Genomic DNA, 27,531 nt, shown 5'->3' with positions numbered 1-27,531 from the left:
GTGCGTCTTTCTCTCAAGATTCTATGGATTGTGGATTGACCCACATCCATATGATTCGTATTCCGACGCATCCCGACGCTGCTCCTGCTTACGTTCGCCAATACAAGATTCCACTTGCATCATACGGGCCGGTGCAAGAGATCATAGATGATCTCTTAGACAAAGGAATAATCCGACCATGCAACAGCACCTACTCTGCGCCACTTTGGCCGGTGTTGAAGCCCAATGGCAAATGGCGTCTGACTATTGACTATCGCCGCCTAAATGACCAGGTCCCTCTTTCTAGATGGCCCATGACCCAATTGGAGCAAGAACTCCCTAGGGTCAGAGATGCCAAATATTTTTCAACCTTAGATGTGGCATCGGGGTTCTGGACCATTCCGGTCCATGTGGAAGACCAACACAAACTGGCATTCACATTCGCCGGCCGTCAATTTACATTCACCCGCTGCCCATTCGGATATTCCAATTCACCAGCTGAATTCAACATCTTTCTCAACAAAGCTTGTCCTGATGCAAGAGAACGAGGAACCTTGATTTATGTTGACGATGTTCTTATCCGGAACAATTCTCTCGATGCTCACTTGGAAGAGATTGATCATGTGCTAGATCAGCTCACAAAAGCAGGTGCGAAAATATCCCTAGCCAAATGTCAGTGGTGCAAAACTAAGGTCAACTATGTGGGCCTTTTGGTTGGTCCAGATGGTGTTCTCCCGCAACCATGTCGTGCCCAAGGCATCGTGGATATCGCGGAACCAAAAACCATCCACGCCCTTCGCAGCTTCTTGGGGGTATGCAACTACTCCCGCCAGTTCATTGAAAACTTTGCGGAACTGGCCAAGCCACTGTACCAGCTGTTAAAGCAGGATGTACCTTTCATTTGGGGTGAGGCCCAGGCACAAGCCATGCAAACCCTCAAAGACAAACTGGCATCGGCACCCTGTTTAACCTATCCGGACCACAGCAGAGAATTCTACCTTCAAGTTGGGTTTTCAGAGCACTGTGTGAGTGCTGGTCTATACCAGGTACACGATCGAGACAAGAGAGTAGTAGCTTATGCAAGCAAAGCTTTGATGGCTCCAGAACTCAAATACTCTGACTGTGAGAAAGCACTTCTGGCCACGGTCTGGGCAGTGAAACACTTCTCCAACTACCTTGGGGGACAAAAGATCATTGTAGAAACAAACCACCAGCCAGTGGTCTTTCTCAACAGCCAGCGCATTCGAGAAGGTGTGGTCACCAACGCACGAGTCGCCTCCTGGTTAATGGCACTACAAAGTTTTGAGGTTGAGGTGCGCTATGCGCAAAACTCGAGGTTACCTCTAGGCACTGATCTGGCGGCATGTCAGCGATGTGAAACTGACATACCGGCCACATCAACGCCCATTCCCAATCTCGCCTCCCAAAAACCCACAAACCATCGTTACTTTGACCCCAAGGAGTGTGAAAACATTCCCACGGTCTACGTAGATGGATGCTCTTTCCGACATGACCAAGAAGGCCTCAAAGCCGGTGCAGGAATCGTCTGGCTTGATGACAACCCTTGCGAACCACAACAGTTCAAACTAGGATCACAAACTTCTCAGTATGCCGAAATCGCTGCCATACTCATCACAATTCAACTTGCTATCGACAAAGGGGTAAAAACCCTGGTAATCTGTACAGATTCCAACTACGCACGTCTAAGTTTCACATGTCACTTGCCAATCTGGAAAACCAAAGGTTTTCTCACATCTGGCAGGAAAGCAGTCAAACACACAGAGCTGTTCACAGCCGCGGACTACCTGGTAGTTCGGCATGACATGCTTGTCTACTGGAAAAAGGTGAGGGGACACTCACGTGTCCCAGGGACAGACAAGACATACAATGATCAAGCTGATTCACTGGCCAAAAGAGGTGCCTTGGAAGGAGTTTCATGGGTCAACCCAACCCAACCCCACTGTTTTAGCCGTGACTAGAGCACAAGCTAAACAAACCTCAACAACAGAAATCCCACCCTGCGCTGCGGTCTCCATTGATCCAGAAATCACAGATGCTGATTTGATCACGCTACAAGACGCAGACCCCGACATCAAATCTATTAAGGCTTTCTTGCTTGATCCCACCAACAATCCCATAACCAGCCAAATGCTGGAGGCATCAATTCCGCTTAAACAACTCTTGCACAACCGCGCATTCTTGAAGGTGGTCAAGGGCTTGCTTGTTCATGTCACTGAGACCCACACTTCTCCTGCGTTCGTGGTGCCTCCGTGCCACAGGGGGGTAATGTTGGGGCACGCCCATGACTCTCCATCAGCAGGTCACAAAGGGATCAAGGAAACCTATAGGACACTCAAACAGGTGGCCTTTTGGCCACGAATGCGGGAGCATGTAGCTAGTTACATTAAAGGATGCTTGGTGTGCTGCCAGTTCCAGCCGGCGAATCCTCTGCACAGGGCTCCCTTACAGAGAAAGGGGTTAACCTTCCCGTGGTCGGATCTGCAAATGGATTGGGTGGGCCCGCTCACAAAGTCTGCTCGAGGGAACAAATATTTCCTCACAGTCACATGTGCATTCACCAAGTGGGTGGAGTGTCTTCCAGCCGCCAATGACACCGCTATAACCACAGCGTGTCTCCTGGTTAATCATATCTTCACCCGGTTTGGTCTTCCTTGTAGGGTTGACTCAGATCGAGGTACTCATTTCACGGCAGAAGTCATGCAACAAATGTGGCACGTCCTCGGTGTAAAAGCCAAGTTGCACGTGAGCTACCACCCCCAGTCCTCTGGTCAGGTCGAACGGGCTAACCGCACAGTGGTCAGCATCCTCAAGAAATTTGTGGCCACGCATCACCGCGACTGGGATGTGAAATTGCCGTTGGTACTCATGGCCATTAGGGCAACTCCTCACGATTCCACCGGCATCTCTCCATTCGAGGTGATGACAGGCAGACAGATGACACTTCCACTGCATCTGTTATATCAGCCAGGTGGAACAGATACCTCAGTTGCCTACACAACACAGCAGTACATAGACGATTTGCAGAAACACCTAAAATCCACTTTTGCTTTTGCCCAACAGCACATGGCACGAAGTGCCCAGGGTCGGAAGGCCTACTATGATCAGAAGGCGTCCTATGACGAGCTTCAGGTGGGAGATAAGGTGTGGTACTACATTTTCGCTCAACCTGTCGAGAAACCCCAATCGAATGCGGGTAGGCTGGCTCGCAAACTCATGCCTCGCTGGACTGGACCCCACACAATCACGGACAAATTGTCCCCGGTGGTGTACCAGATCCAGATCAGCCCAGGTTCTAAGGAGCCAACTCGCAAGTGGGTACACCGCAACCAAATTAAGCCACACCAAAGCCCTATGGGACAAGTCGGGGCCGCCAATGCCTTGATTAGAGTCTAATCAGGTGGACAAAACCCCTGCTAGACCCCTAGGTGTTTAGCAACTCTTAGCTGTACAACTTGCAACTAAACTAATAACTTCATTTTTTTTTTTATTAATTTTAGGAATATATTGACCCTTGATCCGTATACAGTAGACTGTTGTTTGCGATTTTTGACCTAAGTACCATTACACATCTTCCGATCAAGCCGGCCAACAGAACCATCATTTTGTGCCAAGGAATAGGATATCACTGATTGTTAGCCACTTGTCTGTCAGATTCTACTTCATTGGTGGTTCACACCAGTACACCCAGGTTAATCATGTACATTTGTCTCGTTAGGAAGATGAGGACTCTCCTGCTCCTGACGCTCGTACTGGGGACGATCGTCGCTGCCCCTGATGTGATCTCCCCCGGACCTACCTCAGGAGTAGTTCTTAGGGATAATTCGGGACTACTAATCACAAACTGCCGGTTACATACCCAAAGGGTGTTTGTACGACTGAACCCGGAGGACGTATGTAAAAAGAACTTCCCTGATTGGTCCCGCCAAGTGGGGTGGGCTGGGCATTGGTGGGTACGAGAGGCAGTAAGCCATGCCGAACGAGACACCACCCACATGCTACAACAGCTGCAAAAATTTGCGGTCACACAGTCTGAACTGAATGGGGCTCAAAAGAGATCCAAACGTTTTCTTGCAGGTTTATTAACTGCTGCCGCCGCTGTAGGCTCACTCCTTGGCGTCGGCACATCCGCTGTTAATGCCGTGGGCCTAGCCACGGTCCGCCGTAATGTAGGGGAACTACAGGCAGAACTACCACACATCAAGGACCAAATAGACACCCAACAGAGACAGCTACAGGCAATTGGACAAACTTTACAGGGTACCATTGTGGTCCTCAATACCCACACGGTAGCTTTAAACAAAACTCTGCAAACGATCACCTCCCTGACCCGGGCAATCCAGACAGATATGGCTCACATCCAAGTGATTAACATGCTTTTGAATGACATGCTACAGGAAGTGGGATCCTCAGTAGACAGTCTAGCTATGGGCAAGATACCAGCTTATCTGGTGCCTTTAACCCTGGTACAGGAAATCCTCAGTCGGGCTACCCGAGAGGAAGTTACTGATCTCCAAGCACATTTAGCCTATACACTCGGAAGTGCAGTACCTCTTTATGTCAATCCAGAAAATAGAGAAGTAGCTTTTCTGGTCAACTTACCTATAATAGCTGCGGAAAACATTTATCGCTTAAAAGAAGTGGTAAATGTTGGGTTTTGGCAAAAAGAAGCACACATCAAAATTCAGACTCCGACCTTGGTAGCTTACCAAGACATCAATCCTGGACTTTATCTGGCCCCAAATTTGCGCATGTGTACCCTGTCCAAGGATATACACTATCTCTGTCCCAGTAAACCGTTCACTCGAGAGGGTGCCGGCAATCTTTGTGGCCTTAAGCCCATGCTCACTAAGGACCAGTGTCCTGCCACTGTCACTCATAGGTACCAACAGGTCGAGACTCAGGTTGAAATCGTAGGGAGCCGGTGGTTGGTAAATACTGCGGCACGGGAAGCGGTGTTGTCCTATGACCAGCATGATATCGATGAACGTATTCCCCTTCCGGAACAAACATTTTGGGTAGACGTACCACCTGGGGCTACTCTGCATGTTGGGGAATGGTCCCTGTACCACTTAGTACCTGATCAATATGAGAGTGAAATTGAGGTGTCTGATTTCTTTACTACCCACTCCTTAGAACTCAGCCCTGACACCCTTGGTCGGATACAGTATGAGGGTCCCCAGTCTATCGATTTGACCCCCATCAATAATGTCTTAAAAGAGATCGAGGCACGTCCCACATGGACAGTCCAACCTGTAAGATACTCCTGGTCATTGCCCGATACCTTGTTAGCTGCGCTGGTATGTCTGGGTTATGTAGCAACCTTTGGTATAACGTGTTTTTATCGTAGGAAGACTGTGAAGCTACAGAGACAGATGGATTCATGGTCGGGTAAGGTGGTTAGATTTGTGAGACGTAGAAGGGGGGGTCAAGAAGTGTCAGTGGAAACTCAGGAGGACGCAACTGATGAACCTATGCAGGCAGCTGCAGTAAGGGAAGTGGTTTAGCTCTGGTTTGGATAACGCTAATGCAGCCTGTTGTGTACTGACCAGCAAATGCCACCAGTAAGAATTGAGATACCCAGTAACCTCTTTTGTCCACAGCTATCTACGTCATCTCATCGGCTGATAACCTGGATCTCTGCTGATTATCACCCGATGGGGGGGGGATATGTAGCAGATAGCCTGATATCTCATTTTGAAATCACAACTCTGTTCCCTTAAATCCATTTAAGGAATTCCAATGGAGAACATAGGGGGATCTCCCCAACCTTGAATGATAACACTTTAACGACTTTTACGACCATTTGCTGGAAACATCTGTCTCGCTAAAAGCATCTGAACAAAAGACCCATAAACTTTGGGGATTAACATGTCACCTGCTGACCCGCTATCTTCGGAGCACACCTCTTAAACAGTCACGCTAATTTACACACACACACACACGCAGTTTGACCCTTTAACTGGTCAAGGACCCGTGGACCATTTAACAAGACAATACTGCCACCCGCAGGAGAAGAAAGGAACTTTTCTTGGAGCACGAGGCTATGATCGAAAAATTACATATGTATATGCTTTTACAATAACTTAAATAACTGTTGGTTAATTCTAATATTGTGAGAAGCAGGGTATCAAGCAATGTGATGAAACACTTTCTAATCAAGAGAACAATTTTGAGGTTTACCTTCATTTTCTTCTACAGGTTCCAGGCTGAAGAATTATGTCTTGTTTGTCATTGGTTGAACTATTGCAACTAGTCAGCGTAATTTTAACCTTTGCTTTGGTTATATAGATACATTTTCCTGTTTAGTAAAGAACAAAGTATAAAAGTATAAAGGTATAGTGAATTTCTGATTTAAAGAGGTCTGAAATTATGTTAACCAGAGCAATGAGACCCGCATTCCTTAGTGGGGGAGAGGTGTGAATTACGACAGCCAGAGTTCTTATCTCTTCAAATACACAAGAGAGTCTGCCTTTTCAAAAAGGAAATTTAAGGCTGAAAAATGTTAAAACATTAAAAACAAAATGTGTTCTTAAGACGTGAATGAACATTAACTACAAAAAGAATACGGATGGCAACAAACTAGCAGTCTGGTTAAAATAATTACTTAAAAGCTATCAGGGCATGTTTCCACAATACTTTAATCAGGTTAATAACCAAATCTTGAATTAATAAGTTTAAAGTTCATAACGAGTTTCTTTCTTTCCTTTCTAAGAGTCCGATGCGTGGAAGTTAGTGTATTCCCTGGTCATGTGTTATATTTCTTTCCATTCTTACACCTCAAAATCAACTATGATTATCTAATTGTCTGGTTAGGATTTCAGTTCTGAGATGTTTATTCATATCACTAAAATGCTATGCAACAGTGGGTGAATGTGGGGAAATTGTGGGTTTTCTATGTCAAAGTATATTTTAAATAAGCAATTGTTTAATCTGATCATTTAAGAATGTTAAGGTTTAAGTTAATAAAAGAAAAAAAGGGGGAGTCGTCCAGGCAAGACTCCACCTACCTGGAGCTGATTGGGTTTTTAGAGATTATACTTGCAGTTAGGAAACCTATCACAAGTTAGGGCCAATACGTCACGAAGGGAACGTGTTTTCCAATAAAGGGGGATGTTAGTTCATTCGGTTGGTGGTTCGTGGTTCGCAGTTCGGAGTTCGTGCGCTTTTTAGGTTTAGTTAAGTTCAATTTTTTTCTTAGAAGTAATTTTAACTTAGAGTTTTAGTTAGAATTTTGTACTCTCTCTTTTGTTTTACTTTCTCTTAGATTCAGCTTAGTGATTCTTAAGTTTTTGAGTCATAGATCTTAGCTTGAGCTGCGCTTGCAGCGCATCCGCGCTGACCAACACAAGTCCAGCGATTATCAACAGAATTAGAGAATTAGGTGCTTCCAGCTATTGAACCTTAGCGCTACGGAGCTGCCTATAGTTCACCGCTCATCTTTAGCGTTATACATCGCTCGCCGTACCAGACCCAGACGCGAAGAGAATCCTGAATCCATCAGCTGCCCGGAGCGAGGCTCCCGCTTGCCGTTGGAACCGAAGCCCTGCTTGCACCGTGAAGTCCACCTGAAGAACCCGCTTCGGCCACTTGGATCGAGCTACCCTTCCTGGCGGTCGACACCAACGGTTCCCTTCGCGGCAGAGACGACACCGGTTGCCCGAGGCCGGTCAACGCAAAGTGAGGCGCTGGTTAAATCTCTAATTCTCTGGTGGCGTTCTGTTGGTCTGGTTAGGTTGAGTCTTGCTAAGTTCTCAGTTATAGTCATTCCCGGTTGAGATGGTGGTGATCCCTGTCAGTTCCATAGTTCTAATGTAATCTAGTTTAACTCAATTAGCTTGGATTTAGAGCGTTCTGCTTCTTTAGTAGTTAGTTCGTTTATAGCAGTATATAATCATATATAATCTTGTTTAATCTCCTAATATTCTTATAGTGGGTTTAGTTAGTCATATTTAGGTTTATCTCCTAGTGGGTTATCATAATTACTTCCCCTTTGGTATATTAAGCTGGGTATTGATTTGTTTATTTTTATCTACTTATACATTTCGGTTGTTTGGGTTATTCATATATGCGATGAGAAGGTTTGGTTGTAAGACTGTTATCATCAGCGTGCTTGAATTTCACTCTCAAATTGTTGTTTGAATTATGCCCATTATCTAATTCTGCATATATCCATGTATTACTTTTATTCTAAATAAACATTACTTGATTTAGCCAATTCTTGACTTAAGTGTGTTCCTCCCGTGGTTCAAAGACTTTCTGAAACCGACAAGAACTCACCCTGAGGTTAAATATAAATTTTGTAGCTAGCCGCTACTGGCGCCCTATTAACCTTTAATATTAATATTAAAATTAATATTGATATCAGGTAAATAGTTCGGTATCCCTTGTAACCACTACATATATATATATATATATATATATATATATATATATATATATATATTTTATTATTATTTAATAGATTTAAAATTTAAATTGAAGGGTGCACAAATTTACAAAAAGGACATGGATCAGATATATTCCATAAGTAAATAATAATCCTAAGGGGCCTACACAATTAATAATCTTTCATTAATACTTCTTTCTATCGTTCAGTCCACTCCTGATCAGTTCAGTTAATTTCAGCCCTCTCCACATTTTCTCTCTCTCCAGCTCTACCCCTTCTAAATAATACATTACATTACATTACATTACATTACCACTATACTTGAAATTTAAACAAATTCTAACAAACCCTAAAACTAGCCCTGAACTAATAGAGTTTGGAAATTATAGGTTTTGGCTGATCAGGCACATCAGGGCAGGGCATTATATGTATGTAGATTTTTCTCAAACCCTGAATATCTATCTAGCTAATTCTAAAGTTAAGCTAACTGAGTCACAAGCTGTATTTTATTAAACACACAATGGGTTTAATTTATGTTTTGATTCAGAGAAGAGTCTTTTTAACCAGCTATCAGAAACAATCTCATCACAGTTTACATGGTTAGTTACCTTTCTTTTAGAAAAATCTCCGTATATCCAGATAAGTTTTAACGACAGCTGCTCCGACTAGCTGCCTGAACTCACAGCGAGGGGAGGGGCGGGGCTTCCCCCACACTAAACCAGCAAGCTGATTGGCTGTTTCTCCTGAAAGGCGGGACTTTCTCCTTGAACCGGCAACACGATTGGTTAAGAGACACACAGTGCATTGTTGCCTGTGGCCTATATATTTTTTTATTTAGTATAATACGGGAAATTTACGGGAAAATACTAATACGGGAGGACGGCGGGAAAGAGGAGTAAAATACGGTAGTTTCCCGGCCAAAACGGGAGACTTGACAGGTATGAAAGTTCTTTACAGCACTTTCTCATAAGTTTCTCACTTTAACTCATGAAGTCTCTCTGTACATCCTGAGAGCATCTCTACAGGACAGTGTGTGAATGTGTGTTCATTTATAGACTGTAGCTCCAGTAGATGTGCTGGGTTAGTGCTGGAGATAAAACTAGATCCTTTAAAAGTTTTTGCATCTACAGCTCTGTTCAAACTATAATTTAACTATTCAGATGTTTTATGACCTGATTTCTAGAGCAAAATTTTAAATGTAAAATATGTATAGTCACACACCTACAATAATAATAATATACATTAAATCATATATAAATATATTTCACTTTCAAACATTAACAATATTACTCAAGTGGTTATTAAACGTTTCATTTTGTATACATGTAGAGTTAATAATTCAAGGGAACTGATGAAAAAGCATTTACATTTACACCCTTTACATTTTAGTTGACTAAATTTACTGTAATTTTAGTCGACTATATTCTTATGACATTAAGTCGACTAAAACTAAAAACATTTCAGATGACTAAATTGTGACTAAAACTAAATACTATTTTCGTCACAAGACTATGACTAAGACTAAATCACAATTTGTTGTTAAAATTACACTGGAGGCAAACCTGCAAATAGATAGCTTACGGTTGTTGTTACATTGTTTGGTTTTAAATGGTTTTATCATCAATTTATAGAAGTGTTTTATAAAATTGTTTGATGAAATGGTTTCATAAGTATTTTTATAGAGTGATTGAAAAGGCTGTTTTATTTGTTTATCTATTTGTTACATTCATTCAGGTTTAAAAAAAATGACAATATTTAAAGTAATCCAAAGTAATCAGATTACGTTACTCACTTGAAGTAATGTAACTGATTACGTTACAAATTACATTTTGAGGGATGTAATCAGTAATCTGTAAGGGATTACATTTTAAAAGTAACCTTCCCAACACTGACTGTAAGGCTATATCCGAATGGGCTAAACAATGTTCAAAACAGAAATCAGACCAAACCGTAATGTCCCCCTCAGGCCAGGAAATCAGTGGGTTGTGCGTCTTGAGCCAAGGCATGCCCAAAATCAACGGGTGTTCCGTGCTGGGAAGCACGAACAAAGACAGTTCCTCGTGGTGGAGAGCGCTGGCTTGGAGAGAGAGTGGTACAGTCTGGAGAGTGACAGGTCTGGAGCGCACCGATTTCCCATCAACGGCGTGGATAGAGATGGGGCGACGGAGCTCCTTCGTGGGGATGTTGTGCTCTTTCACCAACTCCAGGCTTATGAAGTTTCCCTCCGATCCGGAATCAACGAGTGCTGCGACAGGAAAAGAACAGTAGGTGAACTTAAAATCATAGGCAGAGAGAAACTCTTAGAATTACGACAAGGAGTCAAGTTACGTACCACGTTGGCGCGTGGAACCCCTTCCACGCGCTTTCCCGTCGCAGGAGACCTCATGGATCGGGTCAGAAAACCACACTCAGCTTTGTGATGACCCTTCTCTCCACAGTAGAGACATAGCTGGAATCGAATACGGCGTTGGCGTTCGGCAGCAGACAGTCTGGACCTCTGGATATCCATGGGTTCAGGTGTGGACTCCGGAGTAGATGTAGACCCACTGAAACCGCTGGCAGAGACGTGTGGATGGGGTACAGAAGCGACGTGAGTGTTGGACTTGGGACGACGAGATAGCAGCTGATCCAGGCGAATAGAGAGAGCAATGAGTTGGTTCAGAGTGAGTGCTTCATCTCGGCATGCTAACTCTCTTAAAACATCCGGGTTGAGTCCGTGAGAAGTGCTGCGTCATTCCATCCACTGCCAGCAGCTAGCGTCCGAAACTCCAGAGCATACGTAGCGACTGGCTTGTGACCTTGCTTCAGAGCGAGCAGTAACTCTCCATTAGATTGACTGTAACGCGAGTGATCAAAAACAGAGCGGAAAGTGTCCAAAAAATCCGTGTAGCTAGCCACCGAAATGCTATCCCACACAGCAGTAGCCCACTCGAGGGCTTTCCCGGAGAGACGAGAGGTAATAAAGCCTATCTTGGCTTTATCAGTAGTCACTGGAGAGTTACTGAAGTACACAGAGCACTGTAAAATAAAACCGCTGCACTTCAACGGATCACCGTCATATAACTCCGGTTTGCACACAAAAAATCCGGAGGAAGAAGCGCTGGGGTCATGAGGCCTGGTGTTTAGCCATGGAGCTAGGGTTAGCAGCAGAGCTAGCGTTAGCCGAAGCTAATCCCTGTAGGTGCTCGAGGATGCTAGTCAGCTGTTGTTGCTGATTAGCTTGCTGGCTAGCTAGCTCTGTAACAGCGTGAGTCACACCAACGAGGGTTTGTTGGTGCTGACCGAGAAGTTGTCCCTGGCTAATCAACCCTGTTTTCAACTGGTCAGAGATCACTGTCTGTTCACGTGAGGCCGCGTATTCTGTCATGGTGGGGTACAGAATACAGACACTCGCGGAACCAGTCAAGGATTTTATTAAAAACCCACAGGGTACAGAGAATGAGATTAGCAGTGTAAACAAAACACCAGTAAAGGTATACCTGGGAGCGAAGAGCTTAACAGGATAGTGAGGCAGTCCAGTGGTCATACACGGAGTAAGCAGTATCAGAGGCAATCCAAAAACAGAAACGATAAACAGTCCAATGGTCATATACGAAGCAGGCAGTATCAAAGGTGATCCGAAAAACATAAACGATAAACAGTCCAGGGTAATACACGAAAAAATCCACAACGAAGGCAAAGGCAAAAAATCGGTAGTCAAAAACAAAAGGCAAGGTCATACACAGAAATTAATCACAGAAATAACGCTTTGTAATGTCGGACGAAACCTAGGCATTACGCGGCGCAGGTGAGCATCTGAGCTGTACTTTTATACTGGTGCTAATACTCAGGGCTTCCAGGCCGGGGCAGGTGAGGTGTCACGTGATCAGCAGTGTGTGTGTTGTCAGCGGATGGTGCATTCTGGGTATTGTAGTTGTTAGGCTGACAACCTCCGTTGGAGACCAGTGTGGAAGGACAGGAAGTGCCTACAGCACCAGACGTGACATTATGTTTATTTATTATTATAAATTAATTGTTGTTTTTATTTCACATGGTTGTTAAATAGGGCTAAAAAACTATATGAACAGGTCTAAAAATGAGGGTGAAATGTCTTTATAAATATACGTCTCTAAAATAATATTTGGTTAAAAAGAGTACTTGGTCCAGTGCTGCTTTACTGTGGAGCATAATGAGTCACGTGACGTGACGCGGATAACTGTAGAATTGTGGGTCATAACTAACTTTGGCGGCAGAGAGAGACGACTATCTTAGTAGCAGAGGGAGAACAACAACCATAGCTAACACAAGGTCTAAAGGCGCACACGGTAAATGTTTATATCTGTTTAATATTGTTTGATAATGTGTTTAATCTTCCGGCGCCGCTCGAGTGGCAGCCAGTTACAGCAGCTCCTGCTCTTCGTGAGCTTTTTCTCTTGTTTTTTCTCTCTTTTTTTTATAGAACTCTAAGTTTAAGTACTTTTTAAACTGTTCGCACACCATGGACACTAAACTGGTCAAGCTTGTGCTTTTTCTTTGTTTTGTTTTTCTGGCACATTACACACGCGACCGCGGATCCAGCAGACGGTCTCTTTGTTTATAGCCGGGATCAGCTGTTAGCCTTTAGCATAACAAGGCTACCTCCAGGGGAGCAGCCCGAGATCCCCCGTGAGCTAAAGAGGAGGCAGCGGGGGTGTCGTGCGGGTGCTCAGTGGCGCGCGAGAAGGAGACGCTACAAACCCGTTCTTCCTTCTGTCATCATGGGGAATGTGAGATCTCTCCCCAATAAGATGGATGAGATGGCGGCGCTGACCCGACACCAGAGGGAATTCCGTGAGTGTAGCGTTATGCTGTTTACAGAAACGTGGCTAACAGCGCTAGCTCCGGACACGCTCGTCTCTCTGGATGGATTTCACCTCATACGGGCGGACAGGACAGAGGAGAGCGGTAAGAGGAAAGGAGGAGGACTGGCAGTGTTTGTGAATGATAGATGGTGTAATCCTGGGCACATCACTATTAAAGAGCAAATCTGCTACAAGGACATTGAACTGTTAGCCGTTAGCATGAGACCGTACTATCTCCCACGGGAATTCACGCACGCTATCGCGATAACTGCGTATGTGCCGCCGCCTGCTAATGCTGATACTGCCTGTGACGTCCTGCACTCAGCTGTGAGCAGGATTCAGACCCAACACCCACAGGCCCTCCTTGTGATCTCAGGAGACTTTAACCACTGCACTCCATCCTCAACCCTGTCTACCTTCACCCAGTACGTTACCTGCCACACCAGAGACAATAAAACACTGGACCTGTTCTATGCCAATACAGAGGGGGCATATGACTCATCACCCCTCCCCCCTCTAGGAAGATCAGACCACAACCTGGTTCATCTCCTGCCTGTGTACAAACCTCTCGCACACAGAGAACCAGCTGTCACCCGCACTGTGAAGAAATGGACTGCAGAGACTGAAGAGGCTCTGAAGGACTGTTTCAGCACGACACTCTGGGAGGAACTGTGTGATCCTCACGGGGACGATATTGAGGGCCTTACACACTGCATAACGGACTATGTCAACTTTTGTGTGGAGAACACTGTACCCACCAAAACTGTGCGGTGTTTCTCCAACAACAAACCATGGATCAACCCTGATATTAAAGCTCTCCTGAAGGAGAAAAAGAGGGCTTTTAAATCAGGTGACAAGGACGGAATGAAATCTGCACAGAGGGAGTTAAGACGAAAGATCCGGGATGGTAAAGCCAGTTACAGGAGGAAGATGGAGGACCAACTGCAGCACAATAATGTCAGCAGAGTCTGGAATAGCCTCAAAACTATTTCAGGCCACAGGAAACCTGACTCTCAGGCAGTGGGGGATCAAAAATGGGTAAACGAACTCAATCTGTTTTTCAACAGGTTTGATCACGCACCTACTCCCCACTGCACAAACATCACTGCAGAAATCTCCCCGTCTGGCACTACCAGCATGCTGCCCTACACCCACCCCTCCCTCTCTCAACCCAAAGTCACCACCAGACGGATCCTCTGCTGACACAAGCTCCAGCACTCAGCCCCCACAATCCAGCCTCACACTCACAACATCCCAGGTGAGATGTGCACTCAAGAAGATCAAGTTCAGAAAGGCTGCGGGTCCAGATGGCATCAGCTCAAGAGTTCTGAAGACCTGTGCCAACGAGTTGTGCACTGTGACCCAGTACATTTTTAACCTGAGCTTGAGGCTAGGGAGGGTTCCACAGCTGTGGAAAACATCCTGTGTGGTACCAATTCCAAAGACCCCGCATCCAAAAGACCTCAACAGCAACAGGCCAGTGGCACTTACATCTCACCTGATGAAGACCCTGGAGAGACTGCTCCTCATCCACCTTCGCCCCCTGGTGAATTCATCAATGGACCCACTTCAGTTTGCCTATCAACCTGGCATTGGAGTGGAAGATGCCATCATCCACCTGCTACACAGATCTCTGTCCCACCTGGAGAATGCTGGGAGTACTGTGAGAATCATGTTCTTTGATTTCTCCAGTGCTTTCAATACCATCCAACCCATGCTCCTGAAGGACAAGCTGGAGGTCACAGGATTGGACCATCACCTCACCACCTGGATTCTGCACTATCTTACTAACAGACCGCAGTATGTGAGGACGCAGGGCTGTCAGTCTGACATGGTCATCTGCAGCACGGGGGCTCCACAGGGAACAGTTCTTGCTCCTTTCTTGTTCACCCTCTACACTGCAGACTTCAAGTACAGCTCTGCCAGCTGCCACCTGCAAAAGTTCTCAGACGACTCTGCTATCGTCGGACTCATCAGTGATGGAGATGACAAGGAGTACAGAGAACTGACGCAGGACTTTGTGAAATGGTGCCAGAGGAACTGCCTGCAGATCAACGCAGGAAAAAACAAAGAGCTGGTGGTGGACTTCCGCAGGACCAAACACTCTCCTCCGGTGCCTGTGAACATCCAGGGCTCGGATATTGAGATAGTGAGGTCCTACAAGTACCTAGGTGTCCACCTTAACAACAAGCTGGACTGGACTGACAACACGGCTGCTCTCTACAGGAAAGGTCAGAGCAGACTGCATCTCCTGAGGAGACTCCGGTCCTTTGGCGTGCAGGGGACACTACTGAGGACCTTCTTTGATGCCGTGGTGGCATCAGCCATCTTTTATGGAGTGGTCTGCTGGGGCAACAGCATCTCCACCACTGACAGGAAGAGACTGGACAGAATCATTAGGAAGTCCAGCTCTGTCCTGGGGTGTCCTCTGGACCCAGTGGAGGTGGTGGGAAACAGGAGGATGAGGACTAAGCTTAACAACATGCTGAAGAACCTGTCCCATCCCATGCATCACTCTCTGACAGCACTGAGCAGCTCCTTCAGTACCCGGCTGCTGCACCACACTGTGTGAAGGAGAGATTCCGCAGGTCCTTCGTTCCACACGCCATCAAACTTTAGAACACACCGCGCTCCCAGTAAACACTAGTTTACTATCTCAGGACTTGATACAAACCTACATACTACTCAGTGTAGCTGTGATGCTTACCGTGTGCAATATCCATCTCACTACGAGTACTGTGATCATCATTTGTGCAATTTATTTAATGTGCAATATTTTTTTTCTCACTTTTGTTTTTATCTATTATTTATTTGATATTTATTCACTGTTACTCTTGTGCAATAATACTGGTCCACCCTACCATAATCATATCTCTATGCACTAGATGTATATATATTTTTTTCTTTTACTATATATAATTTTTTAAACTCTTTATATATTTTCCTACAATAGGTTTTCTGTATATATAGATTTATCATTATTTGTATTTACCTTTTCCTGACCTGTTTCTCTGTCCTTTACTCTGCACTGCTGTAACATGGTAAATTTCCCCATTGTGGGATTAATAAAGGATTATCTTATCTCTTATCTTAGTTAAGGTTATAATAACGAAACTTGTTTTTTGTTCAAATGTTTCATTTTAGAATAAAAACGTTTGCACCGATTGTTCAGTGTTCAATCCAGTTCAGTCAAAAATAAACATTTTATGTTCAGATATTTTGATTGTTTTTTTTTCTTCCAAGTATCGTTTTGGTATCGAGAATCGTGATACTACAGCTGGTATCGGTATCGAAGTCAAAATTTTGGTATTGTGACAACCCTAGCAAGCGTATATTAGACCGGTGGAGGTAGGTACTAGAGGCTTTGTTGCGAAGTCTGCCACAAGACTGCTGTCTGAATTCGGAATTAGAGGTCATGTGCTGAGGACAGTAGTGAAGGAGTTGTCAGATGTAGCTGAAGATCTAGTCAGTGGTTGTGGTTCAGAAGGGCTGAGGCTACGTGGGGAAGGGAATGAGTTTGTGCTTCTACAGCAGGCTTGGAGGGTGGTGGGTCTGGGACGCCAGACTTCACTGTTGAGCCTTCTGAAGGTGTCGTGGGCCTAATTAAGCGAAACACTGATGAAGGAAGGTGCCTACCTGAAGACCCCTGAGAAGAGCTTGCACTGAAGTTTGTGTTAGAGTTTGGATGAAGGGGATTGGTGTGGTCTGGCTGTTCTTGTAGTAATTTGTCTCATGAGTTTTTGCAGACGTCTGAGTACTTGGCAGTTGAGGCACGGACCATGAACATAGTTCGCTATGCTTCTGGATTCTTGTCGAGCCAGTATCAGATGGTAGTGGTTGCTGTGTTCTGCTCACGCAACTTATGTCATTTATTGTGTGTGATTGTGCTTAGGTAGGGTGCTGTGGTTAGTGTGTTGTTGCCATAGATTAAGGAAGTGAGCTTAGATTAAGGAGGGATTCTGTTTGTTCATAGGTTATTTTTCGGTAGGTCTGTTACTTGGCAGTTGAGGCGATGGACCATGAACATAGTGTTAGGCTGTGCTTCTGGATCCTTGTCGAGCCAGTATCAGATTGTGGTGGTTTTGGCTATTGTTGTTAGTTGAGTGAGTAGTAGATCCTGGCTGAGCCCTATGCATAACCGCAGCTGTTAGGTGCAGGATTTGACAATTTCCTGTATTATATTACTAATTACAATATTTACAAAGTTTAAGAGGATTCATGACTCATTTTCCAGTGTTCCTAGAGACTAGAGTAGTTTGTTGTGTTTTCTGTTTAATACAGAAGTGTATAATCTCTCTCTCAGTCTGCCTCTGTCACTCTTTCTCTCTCTGTTAATAACTTACTATAATTTTCTCTCTCTTTAGATTATCTGGGTGTATGATCACAGAAAAAGGCTGTTCTTCTCTGGCTTCAGCTCTTAATTCAAACCCCTCCCACCTGAAAGAGCTGGATCTGACCTACAACCACCCAGGAGAGTCAGGAGAGAAGCTGCTTTCTGCCAGACTGGAGGATCCACACTGCTCACTGGAGACACTCAGGTTTGAAGAAGTACTCAGGGAGAAGATTCAGGTGTGCTGCAGATGTTAGATAGAGTGATGAGGGTCAGTTAAAGATAAAAGAAGAGTGATCAACTGTTTAAAGAGTCCAAAGTTACCCTGTGTTAGAATGAGCTACATTTTCTCAGTTGAGTTAATATATTTTTAATAATAAAGTGCACAGTGCCTATCCAGATGTGGTGTATTCAGCCTTTTGTTGTGAATTTTCTATTATAAACTGAAATTATTTTATAAGGTGAAAGCAACTCATATTATCCAGCTTCAGATCAACACAGGAATAATAATAATCCAAGTTCAGGATCAGAATTTGCCCATAAACAGAACATAAAGATTAGGGTTCTGGACTACAGATTTCGTAGCGTGATGAACCCTCGTTATTCATAAATCACAGCGTTTCAGGTGTTAATAAAATGGATTGAGCTCATCAGAGTTTAGAGTAAAGTAAAGTCCACATGTTTGTTGGTTAAAAGTTGAAGACTCCATGTTTCCTTTGTAGCTGGATCTTTATGGTTCAGCCTTTACTTCTTCACCTGTTCTAAACAGAGACCCTATAATTCTCCCTCACGCCCCCTAGAGGCTGGGAATAAAAGAACAAGCTAAAGTGTGACAGCATATTGAATCTGTTATTAGATATTAAAATTTAAATCTGAGGCTCTGGTTTCCTCTAATTGTGTTAATGGTGTTATAAAGGAGTGGGTGTTTCTTCTTAAGGATTAACGTTAATTATTGTGTATCAGGAAAATCCAGAACTTCATATTCCTTCACCATGTTCACTAATATAAACCCAGAGAGAGAAACTCTGCATTTCACTCTCACACCCTGCTGATCTGTGTGTGTGTGTGTGTGTGTGTGTGTGTGTGTGTGTGTGTGTTTAGAATGGAACATGGAGGCGAAATAAGAATCAAACCTGGATTAAAGAAATGTAAGTTTTCTCTCACACACTACACTCACACACACACACACACACACACACTACACTCACACACACACTACACACACACACTACACTCACACACACACACTACACTCACACACACACACTATACGTACATTACATTGCATTTCACTTTTAAATGATGGAATCAGCAAAAGCTCATCCTCTTCTTTATCTTCTACAATATTTGATGAACTCATCTTAGGTTTATTGAACTGAACTGAGTTTTATCTCTGTCTGAACTCAGTTTCTCGATGTGATTTTTTATTTCTAAAACTGTACGATGAGAGAGAGAATGAGTGAGAATGAGCTTCAGCTGCATCTGTCGCTGTTCAAACACAACAAACCATTCAAACGTGCAGTGTGAGTTATCCACAACGCTCTCCATTAAAATAATCACACAGTGTACGCTAGAGTTAAGATCAGACCCAAAGAATCCAGCCCGACCCATAAACTGTCATTATGAACCCGAGCCTGATTTAAACCCCACATTTCTTCATGAGTAAAAAGTTAAAACTGAGCGTTTTAAAAACTTTTTCAGGCTTTTTAAATGAGCGAAATCTGTTCAGAATTATGTAAATTAACATTACAACACTGAAGAAGCAAAGACCTATTATTAAATAACAATGTTTATTAATAACATACACACACTACACACACTACACACTCACATACACACACTATACACACACTACACACACTACACACTCACATACACACACTACACACTCACATATACACACTACACACACTACACACTCACATACACACACTACACACTCACATATACACACTACACACACTACACACTCACATACACACACTACACACTCACATACACACACTACACACACTACACACTCACATACACACACTACACACACTACACACTCACATACACACACTACACACAATACACACACTACACACACTACACACACTACACACACTCATACACTACACACTACACACACACTACACACACTATACACACACACACACACTACACACACTACACACAATACACACTCATATACACACAATACACACTCACATACACACACTACACACAGTACACACACTACACACTCACATACACACACTACACACACTACACACTCACATACACACACTACACACACTACACACTCACATACACACACTACACACAATACACACACTACACACACTACACACACTACACACACTCATACACTACACACTACACACACACTACACACACTATACACACACACACACACTACACACTACACACAATACACACTCATATACACACAATACACACTCACATACACACACTACACACTCACATACACACTCTACACACTCACATACACACTGTACACACTCACATACACACACTACACACTCACATACACACACTACACACTCACATACACACTCTACACACTCACATACACACTGTACACACTCACATACACACACTACACACTCTACACACACTACACACTCACATACACACACTACACACTCACATACACACACTACACACATTACACACTCTACACACTACACACTCACATACACACACTACACACTCACCTACACACACTACACACTCACATACACACACTACACACTCACATACACACTACACACACACTACACACTCACATACACACACTACACACACTACACACTCACATACACACTACACACACTCACATACACACACTACACACTCACATACACACACTACACACTCTACACACACTACACACTCTACACACTCTACACACTACACACTCACATACACACACTACACACTCACATACACACACTACACACTCACATACACACACTACACACACTACACACACTACACACTCTACACACACTACACACTCACATACATACACTACACACATTACACACACACTACACACTCACATACACACACTACACACACTACACACTCACATTACACACACTGAGTGTGTGTAATGTGTGTGTGTTTAATGTGTGTCGTCTGTGTGTAATGTGTGTTTGATGTCTGTAATGTGTGTGTAGTGTGTGTGTGTGTAATGTGTGTGTAGTGTGTGTAGTGCGTGTAGTGTGTGTAATGTGTGTGTAGTGTGTGTGTGTGTGTAATGTGTGTGTAATGTGTGTGTGTAGTGTGTGTGTAATGTGTGTGTAGTGCGTGTGTAGTGCGTGTGTAGTGCGTGTGTAATGTGTGTGTAATGTGTGTAGTGTGTGTAATGTGTGTGTAATGTATGTGTGTAATGTGTGTGTAATGTGTGTGTGTGTGTAATGTGTGTGTAATGTGTGTGTAGTGTGTGTAGTGTATGTGTAGTGTGTGTAATGTGTGTGTAGTGCGTGTGTAATGTGTGTGTAGTGTGTGTAATGTGTGTGTAGTGCGTGTGTAATGTGTGTGTAGTGTGTGTAGTGTGTGTGTGTGTGTAATGTATGTGTAGATTGTGTAGTGTGTGTAGTGTGTGTGTAATGTGTGTGTAATGTGTGTAATGTGTGTGTAGTGCGTGTGTAATGTGTGTGTAGTGTGTGTAGTGTGTGTGTGTGTAATGTATGTGTAGAGTGTGTAGTGTGTGTAGTGTGTGTGTAATGTGTGTGTAATGTGTGTGTAGTGTGTGTAATGTGTGTGTAATGTGTGTGTTCTTGTTTTCAGGGTTCTGTTATTTCACACTGGATCTAAACACAGTGCACCCTGGTCTCTCTCTGAGTGAGGAGAACAGGAGGGTGGAGAGGAGAGAGGAGCTGCAGTCGTATCCTGATCATCCAGAGAGATTTGATTATTATCGGCAGGTTCTGAGTAGAGAGAGAGTAACTGGACGCTGTTACTGGGAGGCTGAGTGGAGAGATGGAGGAGGAGTTGATGTAGCTCTGAGTTATAAAACCATCAGCAGGAAAGGAGACGGATTAGTCTGTTGGTTTGGAGAGAATATAAACTCCTGGAGTCTGATCTGCACTGATAACAGATACACTGTTCGTCACAATAATAACAGAACTGCTCTCTCCACTCCTCCCTCCGGCTGTAGGAGAGTAGGAGTGTATGTGGACTGTCCCGCCGGCACTCTGTCCTTCTACAGAGTCTCCTCTGATACACACTCACACACTCTCACACACTTACACACATTCTACACCACCTTTACTCAGCCCCTCTATGCAGGGATCGGGGTTTATAGTTATGACTCCTCAGTGACTCTGTGTAAAATAGAATAACCCTGTGTGTGTGTGTGTGTGTGTTTCTGTGTATTGTGTGTGTAGTGTGTGTGTATAGTGTGTGTGTGTGTAGTGTGTGTGTATAGTGTGTGTGTGTGTATATTGAGTGTGTGTAGTGTGTGTGTGTGTGTATAGTGATTGTGTGTGTGTGTGTATAGTGTGTGTGTGTGTGTGTAGTGTGTGTGTAGTGTGTGTGTATAGTGTGTGTGTGTGTGTGTAGTGTGTGTGTATAGTGTGTGTGTGTGTATAGTGAGTGTGTGTGTGTGTGTGTGTGACAGCACCATTGCTATGGGTTAAATTTTAAACGTCACTTTTTGTTTTTTTGTTTTTCTCTTTTGCTCTTCTTAATTTTTTAACCCCTTTGTTTCATCTATTCTTTATCTGTATATGATAAACTGTATTTTACATTCTTTCAATAATAAATATATATAATCACAAAAAAGTCCTTATTCCTTTATCATTCAGCACACTGTTAGTGATTATTGTAATATATACACTGCTCAAAAAAATAAAGGGAACACTCAAATAACACAATATAACTCTAAGTAAATCAAACTTTGTAAATCAAATGTGAAATTAAACTGTCCACTTAGGAAGCAACACTGATTGACAATCAATTTCACCTGCTGTTGTGCAAATGGAATAGACAACAGGTGGAAATTATTGGCAATTAGCAAGACACACTTAATAAAGGAGTGGTTCTGCAGGTGGGGACCACAGACCACTTCTCAGAACCTATGCTGTCTGGCTGATGTTTTGGTCAGTTTTGAATGTTGGTGGTGCTTTCACACTCGTGGTAGCATGAGACGGACTCTACAACCCACACAAGTGGCTCAGGTAGTGGAAGGTTTGCTGTGTCTGTCAGCGTAGTGTCCAGAGGCTGGAGGCGCTACCAGGAGACAGGCCAGTACACCAGGAGACATGGAGGAGGCCGTAGGAGGGCAACAACCCAGCAGCAGGACCGCTACCTCCGCCTTTGTGCAAGAAGGAACAGGAGGAGCACTGCCAGAGCCCTGCAAAATGACCTATATATATGTATATCACAATTCTCTAAATCCTCGATTCCATTTTATTTCTGATTTTAGGATCACGATTCACGGATTTTATTTGCTCAGGTGTAAAATATAGGTGCGCTCTCACGGATTTTATTTGCTCAGGTGTAAAATATAGGTGCGCTCTCACGGATTTTATTTGCTCAGGTGTAAAATATAGGTGCGCTCTCACGGATTTTATTTGCTCAGGTGTAAAATATAGGTGCGCTCTCACGGATTTTATTTGCTCAGGTGTAAAATATAGGTGCGCTCTCACGGATTTTATTTGCTCAGGTGTAAAATATAGGTGCGCTCTCACAGATTTTATTTGCTCAGGTGTAAAATATAGGTGCGCTCTCACGGATTTTATTTGCTCAGGTGTAAAATATAGGTGCGCTCTCACGGATTTACCATGCTCTCTCTCAGATTAACTCTCCTCTTGTAGGAATCTGCGCTCTCTCGGATATATCTTGCTCGTGTGGTATCTGGCTGTTCTTAATGTTTCGAGAGCGTCCGCGCTTGCTCAACTTCCCCCTGCGTGCTCGCGGAGCGTTCTCTGCTCGAGCGCCGAGCTTTTCACTGCAACAAAGCTGCCAAAAGTCTCCAGCCAATCAGACGTTGCAACAGCAGTTGACCAATTAAATTCCTAATACCGCTTGCTCAGCATTCTCATTGGTAGAAAAAAACGCGATGAAATCCCCCCGCCATCCTGCCCCCTGTAACTTGTAATATATGTATTCATATTAGTTTATATGATGTTCTGTGGAATATATGTAAATATATTATGGCATTACGAATGTGAAACAGATTTAGAGACTACCTAACTAACATAGCCGATCTGCCGTGTCAGAATTAGGTTAGTTGCCTAGCTGACTTAGCCATTGTGGAAATGGATCTCTAACGCTAAGCTAGCTAGCTTAACTAGCAAGCCGTAGGCTAGATAGGCTAACCTGCCAGGTGTTAAGGAACGACGTTCTTTACCTCAGTTAAGTAGAAATTTTGGAGAGAGGACTAAGGTTAGTGTAAGAGCTAGCTAACATTAGAGAACCGAGGTTAGCAGAAATCTAGCTAAAGTTATCGGGAAAGAGAATTAATAAATGATTAATTAATAAATAAATTAATAAATGATTGGCTTAGGACAGGCTTTTCATTTTGAGTTGATTAATAATGTATAATGGAGACTGCTTAAAGTGTTCTTTCATTATTTTTTTTGCTTCCTATATGCAATTCAGTGTGTTGTTGAACGTAATGCAACTTACATGCTATGTTGGCTCTCTTCTGCATCACAAGGGAACACAATTTAAAGAAAAAAGTGTAAAAATTAATGATATTTTTTGAGGTCCTAAAAAGTTCTTTAAAAGCATTACATTTGACTTTTAAAATAGCGCAAGAACCCCCTGCTGGTGGTGGTCTCATGTTATATCAAGACCTATGTCTGTGCAGCCTATACCAGGACATTTCAGGGTGCTTCATGCTTCCTTCTTCTGACAAGCTTTATGGAGATGTGGATTTATTTCTCCACTTGGTACCTGTCCGCGCTTCCAAACGTTCCAATTGATTTTGTATATTAATCAAATTAGAATATATTCATAATTTTCATAATAAATATTTCATTAGATCAGTTTTTATGTAATGAATCTTTATGATGAGTTTCACATTTTGAATTTAATCATGAAATAAATACATTTTTTAATTATGTTTTTATATGCTTCTGGCCTGGCCATAACTACATGTTTCTGTGTATGTGGTGAGCTTAATTAAAATAGCTATTTAAATGTTTTATACTTTAACAGACTGGATCAATAGATGACGTGACACGTCAACTGATTACTTTAATAAGTAGTCACATAACGGCCAGCAGCAGCAGCAGCAGCAGCAGTAACAGAGCAGCAAGCAATGATCAGGTTATTTATGCTTAGGGAAGAAATATTTAGAAATCTGTAGTACCTGCACTGACTTTGCCATATTTCATTGTATCTGTATTTTTAAATATTCATTCATTTTGTCAGCCTGTATTTAAAGTAGAGATGGAAAGATTGATCAGCTAATCAATATCAATATTTCAATATTTTCACAATTTATCAGGTACGATTCAGAATTTAAGGTTTACAGGAGCACTGTGTGCCTCACTGTCAAATGAAAATGCAAAACCCTGCCCAACCATTAGATGTAGCTCTGAATAACTCTATTCAGCTGTTCTTCATATGTTGCTACTCAGCTCTGTCAGTACAGAGTGTTTTTGCTGTTACTTCAGTTCATATTTGTGGAGCTAATGTGCCTTGTGGAGAAAAGGGAATAAAGAATTTAATCCCACCACCCAGAAATTACCACTCTCAGCAGTGCATCCTTTCAGCCCGTTCAGTCCATCTCTAATTTAAAGCATTATCTAAAAAATATTGTCTGTCATTTGATTGTTGGGTTTGGGGATGACATAAACCTAATTTGTTTTTAAGGTGTGTAATTTATGCAGACATTTTATCAAATTGCAGTACTATTACAGTAAAATTAAGATGTATTTTAATTAGTTGTACACTCAATACAAGTCGTTTTCTTTGTGTTGTGATTATACAGATCATTTCCAGGCTGTTTTCACAAATCTACTCCTGTAAGGGGCAAGAAAAGATTTTCTCCCTCCAAGGAGGTCAGTACCAGTGGCAAGACCGTATCACTGCAGTTTTACCTTGTTGACAAACCATGGAACGAACACCTACATCATCTGCAGAATTGGTACTTCTCCAAGCGGGTATGAAGAGGCAAACAGTCGAGCTCCCAGAAAGTGCTGATCACTCTGAGGTAAAAAAAATAAATGATACTACTGCTACTAATGTCATGATGAGCACAGAATTGCAGACACGTGCAGATACTGATAAAAATATATTAAGTTTATTATAAAAATAAACAGATGTAATCGTAGTCGATACAGAAAAATGGGTGATCACCAGTAAACAGAGCAATGAAGACAAAACCATACCATAAACGAGAAACAGTCCAGAGTTCATACACGAGAGATCCAATATCAGAGGTAATCCAAGAGGCAGTAGTGAAAACACAGTCCAGGTAATACACAAGCAATCCAGTATCAGAATAATATAATACATTACACCACAATACTTGAGATTTAAACAAATTCTAACAAACCCTAAAACTAGCCCTGAACTAATAGAGTTTGGAAATGATAGTTATTGGCTGATCAGGCACATCAGGGCAGGGCATTATATATATATGTAGATTTTTCTCAAACCCTGAATATCTATCTAGCTAATTCTAAAGTTAAGCTAACTGAGTCACAAGCTGTATTTTATTAAACACACAGTGGGTTTAATTTATGTTTTGATTCAGAGAAGAGTCTTTTTAACCAGCTATCAGAAACAATCTCATCACAGTTTACATGGTTAATTACCTTTCTTTTAGAAAAATCTCCGTATATCCAGATTAGTTTTAACGACAGCTGCTCCGACTAGCTGCCTGAACTCACAGCGAGGGGAGGGGCGGGGCTTCCCGCACACTAAACTGCGCTCCGCAAAACCAGCTAGCTGATTGGCTGTTTCTCCTGAAAGGCGGGACTTTCTCCTTGAACCGGACCACGATTGGTTAAGAGACACACAGCGGTCAGGGCATTGTCGCCTGTGGCCTATATATTTTTTTATTTAGTATAATACGGGAAATTTACGGGAAAATACTAATACGGGAGGACGGCGGGAAAGAGGAGTAAAATACGGTAGTTTCCCGGCCAAAACGGGAGACTTGACAGGTATGTAATGGCTGTCAGCCTGGCGCAAAGTGGACCGGCTCCAAATGTTTTAGCGGTTTGGTGCTACAAGTTTCTGTGCAGTGGATCTTTGAAATTTGAAGACCTGGACAAAACTGCTCTGGGAGATGACCAACATATTGAGCTTATTTCCAAGGTAAGACCATCAGAGTGATTTTCTACAGACCATATGTATTTCGTTTTTAACCAGTTTTTGAATCATCTTTATTTTATTTTTAGTAGGGGAAAAAATAGATTTAAATCGAAAATCGGATAAAAAAAATGGAAGATTCAGTAGCAGTCTTGCAAAGCAATCCGTGTATTTTATTTATAATTGTCAATTTAAAGTCAGTATTTGAATTTAAAGTAACTGATTGACTATTTACTCCCCCCCCCCCCCCACACACACACAGACATTTTACACTACATCATTTTTTGTTGCATAGTTTCTGAATACTTGTTAAGGTTTTACATTTATTACTTCTTTCAGGAAATATCTAGATTTCATTACTTTAGTGATTTTTGTGTTTTGCTTCAAAACAGTGCTGTTATTCTCCATGCAACCCTGAAGCTGTTCCCAATACTGCAGCAGGTAAGGAATGGTTTGCAGCTGTATGGGCTTTCTGATCTAATGGCCAAATACCCTGATATCTGCCAGCCACTTTTCACCCCTGGGGTAGAAATGATTGTAAGTCCATGTTTTTTTTATTCTAAATTGACACATTTTACTCATTGAACCACTAAATGTTGGTACTGCCTGGTACCAACAGATGTGTTCAAATATTGTTTTTACTATTGGTTAACTCTTAACTTATATATTAATATAAGGTGTATATA

The 27,531-nt window shown here is 42.8% G+C and overlaps 1 protein-coding gene across 1 annotated transcript in view; it reads left to right on the top strand.

Annotated features, from left to right (window-relative positions):
* LOC111197504 (NACHT, LRR and PYD domains-containing protein 12) overlaps positions 1 to 23,588 on the top strand; it is a 41,179-nt gene extending 17,591 nt beyond the window's left edge. Inside the window, exons 7-9 of the mRNA XM_049478903.1 lie at positions 17,571 to 17,744; positions 18,638 to 18,678; positions 23,392 to 23,588. Coding sequence (XP_049334860.1) covers positions 17,571 to 17,744; positions 18,638 to 18,678; positions 23,392 to 23,588 — 412 coding nt within the window. The remainder of the gene's footprint in view (positions 1 to 17,570; positions 17,745 to 18,637; positions 18,679 to 23,391) is intronic.
* The last annotated feature ends 3,943 nt before the right edge of the window (positions 23,589 to 27,531 follow it).

The sequence above is a fragment of the Astyanax mexicanus genome, chromosome 1, assembly GCF_023375975.1.
Source record: "Astyanax mexicanus isolate ESR-SI-001 chromosome 1, AstMex3_surface, whole genome shotgun sequence".
In the NCBI taxonomy this organism is placed as follows: domain Eukaryota; kingdom Metazoa; phylum Chordata; class Actinopteri; order Characiformes; family Acestrorhamphidae; genus Astyanax; species Astyanax mexicanus.
The sequence above is the reverse complement of the archived record's forward strand: the minus strand, read 5'-3'. Positions and strand labels throughout refer to the sequence as shown.